The sequence below is a fragment of the Aedes albopictus genome, chromosome 3, assembly GCF_035046485.1.
Source record: "Aedes albopictus strain Foshan chromosome 3, AalbF5, whole genome shotgun sequence".
Classification (NCBI taxonomy): Eukaryota; Metazoa; Arthropoda; class Insecta; order Diptera; family Culicidae; genus Aedes; species Aedes albopictus.
In genome coordinates, this window is record NC_085138.1 from 18,906,080 (window position 1) to 18,912,079 (window position 6,000).

The following is a 6,000-nucleotide window of genomic DNA, read 5'->3' on the forward strand; positions in this document are numbered from 1 at the left end:
GATAAAGTGGTCTTCGCCTAAAGGCTCAGAATGATCTTATTTTCTATAAGCATAAATGAGGTTCAATGAATTGTGTAAAAATTGTCTGTATGTGTGTATGTATGTGCGAGCGCATGTTTGTAACAATGAATATGTATTCTCGGTAGGACAATAAAGAACGTTATTTTTATTAAAGATCATCCTCTTCCATTTTTTATTCATTTTAGCTCGCTGCCGAGAACGACGGTATCGTGGTATCGAACGATAACTATCGTGATCTGGTGCAGGAGAGTTCCGAGTTCAAAAAAGTGGTCGAAGAACGGGTACTGATGTACTCGTTCGTAAACGATCGCTTTATGCCTCCGGACGATCCGCTCGGTCGGTCCGGGCCCACGTTGGACAACTTTCTGCGGGTGCAGCCTCGCAAGGGAGATCCTCCTCCACCGTGTCCGTACGGAAAGAAGTGCACCTACGGAAACAAATGCAAGTTCTACCATCCGGAGCGGGGCAGTATGCCACACAAATCGGTTACGGAACGGCTGTCGGAGTACGCTGCGCGACATCTACAGGCCCGAAGTAGCGTTGAGGGTGGAGTATCAGTAGCAGGAGGGAGTGGCCGAACGGTGGTACAAGGGAAATCACTCAGTGTGCCCTTGTCGAATAGTAGCAGTGAAACTAGTCCAATCAATGATAAACGGAAAGCATTATGTGAGTTAAAATCTATTAGTTTATAGCAATGTAACACCGTGAAATAATTCTTTAAATCTATTTCGTTAATTCCAGGTCGCACAAGATCTAACGTTCCTCCGGATACCGGCAGTTCCAGTACGAGTGCCAGTATGTATGGTGTGAACCCAGGCGATCAGTTGCAGCAACAACAGCAGCTGCACCTTCAACAACACCCGTTCATGCCAACGCCCAACCGATCCAACTGGGACATTTCGCCTCTCTCGCTGCCTCCGCACAACTTAGTCGATTCGCAAATCTTCCCCAAATCTCATAGTATAGAAAATATATCTAAGGAGACGTACAATCAGCTCCACCATTCGAATAGTTACAGTGCATCACTGTGGAATCGACAACAGCAGCAGCAGCAGCAGCAGCAACAACAACAGCAAGCACAACAATCCCAACAACAACAACAACCAGTAGATCCATGTGATCGTAGCGTAGTAGATCCTAGTGTTAATCTACACCGTAAGCTGCAGCGTCAGTTGACGCTTAACCCAGCCGGATGTGATCCTCGAATCTATCAAATGCAGCGCAACGTGGCACAACAGCAGCAACAAGCAGCGGGACACCAGGGACCAGCAACGTTGCAGCTGTCGCCCCACAGACCGTTGGCTCCGTCGTTGAGCGGGGGAGCCCGTCCCAATCCGGCCGCCCAATGGGATCTGCATCAGGTGAGTGATGGTTGTAAATAGGTGGGCGGGGTCAAAAACTTGGAAGATGTTGATGTTGTTGACTTACTTGTTGCTCACTGTCAAAATTTTGCAACTGCTTAATTAAAATTTATCAAAAGATCTACGTATTGGACGTAAAAAGTTTCTAAATTGTTTATACTGAATTCTAATCTCAGTAGATAGTTTACAAATTCAGTAGCCTTTCAAGAGCTTCAAGTAGCTTAGCAAAATTTAATCATGATTTTTAAGGCTTCTATTCTGTCTATATTTATCCAAAATTCCTTATTTAGAAATGTATTAGATTTTTTTTTTTGTCTTTTATGTAATCCGACTCTCATTTTTTCCCTCCTCAGAACGTTACCCGCATCGCCTCTGCTCCGGATCCATCGCGACCTTGGCACACGGGTCCTCCACCGGCATCGTCCTCCGAACCGCACATAAACCTGTGGCCACCGCCACAGACCCAACAACAGATGCCCGGCAATGCCGGCACCGGTGTAATTGGTCCACCCCCGCAGCAACAACAGCAGCAGCCGCCGCCACCACCACCATCACAGCCCACAGCCCATCAGCAGCTGCAGCAGGATCAGAGGCGTCGGCTGCACTACCACCTGGCCAGTATCTTCCCGGAGGAACAGGTCCAAACCGTACTGCAGATGTACCCGGAGGAAACGAACCCGCAGAAGATCTGCGCCGCCATTCTGGCCATGTTTCCGAAGATGTAGAATGCAACCCAGTAAGTCCAGTAAGTCCTATTGTTACCTCGTGAGGTACATCGCGGACCTTGATATTCTTATACGAGACTTAAAACATACTTATTAAAGTCGTTGATGTTTTCATGATCGTCTATTCCGAAGTGGAAGAAAAAGCGATCAGTTTGACATGAGGATGTTTGGCATTTAAAAGTGACATCCATTATTTGAGTCGAGTCCATCATGTAACATGTTGAGGATTCTTCGTCTGACATGGTGCCAGCTGGTATAACCGCCACTCGGTATAAAATGAGCATGTGTGCCAAATGACGGTCATGAAAATGTCGTGACATTTGGCACCAAGTCATTTGCCATAAGGTTATTAGTCATAAAATTCATTTGACATAATGGATATTTTGCATAATCTAAATGCACATCGTGTCAAATGTTCATTATATCTATCGAGCATTATGTCAACAATCCGTTATGCCGCAATGACTATTTGCCAAATGGCGTTATGCCAAATGACACAGACCCGTTCATGTCACACGAAAAGCTTTCAAACAATCATTTTTCAACTGGATTGATTGCAGTGGAATCTGATGGAAATCGTTTTGCTAAAACTTTCTTGTTAGTGTGCCTTGTTCGGAAGGGCATGCAAATTGTCTGTACTTTAAAAAGAAATACTCAGCCAGTGTTGTCTAATGAAAAACAGATGAAATCTAAGACAAACTCTTATTGATTATTGGGTGCCAAAATCTTTTCCTCTTGAAACACCTAGCAAATCAAATGACGGGTTAAACGAGCACTGCTCAAGCCGTCGCTTCCAGTCCAGTTAAGAGAATTCCAATTTTATAGAGAAAAATGCAAGCTTTTAAAACTAATCGTCAGCAAATCTAATCTCAAATCTTTAACTCTAGCACACTTTTTCTCTATATACAAATAGCATTTTCTTTTTATGTACTATTTACTGTTTATCTAGTTATATAATTCTTAATCCCTTTTAAAACCAAGATGCACATACTATTATCGACTATTTAATCGTTAATTGTTAAAAATTATGTTTTTCTTTTTTGTTGACATTATTAGTGAACCGAGCAAAAATTAGGGACATCTTTCCTCTTATTTCCCTCTTCGAGGCTTGCTACACACCTATCAAATCCTACATGTTAACCCTGTGTGTTTGCTTAATGGATTGTATCTACATACACCTACTTAACACGAAACAACCTACGATAGCGACATTCAAACGAAACGACACAATTAGGTTTTCGAAAATTCTAAAAAAAAATCTGCCAGTAGATGGAGCCGGTTGCAGGCCAATGGGTTCTGGAACCCCGGAGCTTTCCCTCGGCCTCATTGGCCAAAGACCATAAACCAACTCCGGAAACAATTCCGTGTAACTTCATATTGAAGCACTTTTGTTGCGTGCAGACTCGTGATAAACATATTTAAAACTACTTACCGATGTACTGTACCTCCATACATATTACTAGAAACTACTAAAAGCTACGATATGTGACACCGTTTTTCCTCCAATATTTTGTTCGATGGTTCGGTATTAGTGTATTGTGTAATGTCCAACCCACAGTTCGTCATTATCAACATCATCAGTATTGTTCTCGTTGTTCTAAGATGACTAACGGGTTTTACGTGACTCGAAATACGAGCCTGCGAGATCTTAACAACATTTCCATGGGAGCTCGCTTTTACCTGCTTCTTGGGGATCAGTGTAGATCTATTGTTAGATGGTAGAGAAAGAGAGGCATTTTAAAACACCTAAATAGAGACTTACATACAAAGCAGCTCGAACAACTGTTTCTTCCTTTCTTCCGGAAACGATCGTTAACAGCAGAGAGTTTTAAAACACACAACCACAAATACACAAAATACCTAAAAAAAAAAGAAACTTTAAACTAAACGCTACCAGTGTTATTATAAAGAACCGACAGTACTACACTTACCATTACTTGCTAACTAGCATACTTGAATACCATTTTAACCTGGACGATTTGGATTTTTAATTGTTAGGTAACATAGAAATCCTTACCACGCACACATAAAACAAAACAGTACCATTTACGCAGATATAGATGAAAAGCGTAGTAAAGAATAAAGGCCGGTAATGTGGATTTTAGAAACAAAAAGTATAAAGATAAAGATATAACATACTATCATTGAAGAACAAACACCTACAGAAGAACCAGATAGCCAACAACTATCATCACAGTAAAACAAAACATAAACAACCACAGAACAGAATCAATAAGTTAGGAAAATATCCTGTTACAGCAAGCAAACGTTATGAAAATCCATGCAGAAAAAAAATATCGATACAATACTTACATCTAAATAAAACATCAACACAACATCAGCAGACCATGCGAGGAAGAAGGAAAGATGAGTTTAAAAAAAATATACAAGGTACATATTTGAACTTTAAATGTTTTGGGCTCGCGGGTTGTTTACGTTAGATAGAACGAAAAAGAAATAGCCTTGATTGGGGATGGCGATGTCAGCATTAGATGTCTGTTATTTCATCCGATGCGATGGCTTAACCCACATTCCCGCCTTTCCGTGGCGTTCAGATGTTTGTTAATGTACTTCTTCCACCTTTCGATTGCCTTGCGTCCGTCCATCCGCCTAGCTAGAGACTCCCGTGCATATCTCTGCACTACATATTCGGCTTGCAGCAGAAAGTCTTTGTGGGATGCTATGATCTCCCTTGCTAGAACTTCCATGTTTCTTGAAAACGACACAGTAATTCCATTTCATTAAACTTTGTGTTTTCTAAGCAATGAGCGAATCTGCAACCAGACACAAACGCTAAGTTGTACCCCCGCGGTAATGTTGTAGCTCATCTCTTCTTCTTCATTTTCTTAGAGAATCACACTGTTCTGGTAGTAGCCTAGCCGATGGCACTCTCAATGGCGGGCCAGCTCACACTGTTGAACGCGTTGACAACCGTGCAGTATCGAGTTCTCCTTCGCTTTTTTTGTTGCGCTATCTCGGTCATTTTGGTCATTGGAGTCATTTGGAGCTCAAGACCATCTGTCCCCTTGGTATAAACCGTCAAATTCGACAGAATAATCCGCTCCAACAGCATCCCGGCGATGTCCAGTTAAATGGATCTGAACCGTGACGGGTCACGGTTTCCTTGTTTGAGCAATGAAACCAATCTTAATATTTCCCACCTCTCCGGAAATTCTCCTCTGTTCCTCTGTTGTTCTCCAAGAATCTTTACAGGATTCTACCAAGGATCCTTACAGGATTCTATCAAGAATCCTTACAGGATTCTATCAAGAATCCTTACAGGATTCTATCAAGAATCCTTACAGGATTCTATCAAGAATCCTTACAGAATTCTACCAGGAATCCTTACAGGATTCTACCAGGAATCCTTACAGGATTCTACCAGGAATCCTTACAGGATTCTACCAGAAATCCTGACAGGATTCTACCAGAAATCCTGACAGGATTCTACCAGGAATCCTGACAGGATTCTACCAGGAATCCTGACAGGATTCTACCAGGAATCCTGACAGGATTCTACCAGGAATCCTGACAGGATTCTACCAGGAATCCTGGCAGGATTCTACCAGGAATCCTGACAGGATTCTACCAGGAATCCTTACAGGATTCTACCAGGAATCCTTACAGGATTCTACCAGGAATCCTTACAGGATTCTACCAGGAATCCTTACAGGATTCTACCAGGAATCCTTACAGGATTCTACCAGGAATCCTTACAGGATTCTACCAGGAATCCTTACAGGATTCTACCAGGAATCCTTACAGGATTCTACCAGGAATCCTTACAGGATTCTACCAGGAATCCTTACAGGATTCTACCAGGAATCCTTACAGGATTCTACCAGGAATCCTTACAGGATTCTACCAGGAATCCTTACAGGATTCTACCAGGA

At 42.2% G+C, this 6,000-nt stretch overlaps 1 protein-coding gene across 4 annotated transcripts in view; it reads left to right on the top strand.

Annotated features, from left to right (window-relative positions):
• Positions 1-4,518, top strand: part of LOC109418259 (probable ribonuclease ZC3H12C) — a 112,107-nt gene extending 107,589 nt beyond the window's left edge. For all 4 annotated transcript variants that reach the window (XM_019692418.3, XM_062857087.1, XM_062857086.1 and 1 more), the window contains 3 exons: positions 207-687; positions 763-1,382; positions 1,736-4,518. In XM_019692418.3, coding sequence (XP_019547963.3) covers positions 207-687; positions 763-1,382; positions 1,736-2,107 — 1,473 coding nt within the window. In that variant the 3' untranslated portion in view covers positions 2,108-4,518. The remainder of the gene's footprint in view (positions 1-206; positions 688-762; positions 1,383-1,735) is intronic.
• The last annotated feature ends 1,482 nt before the right edge of the window (positions 4,519-6,000 follow it).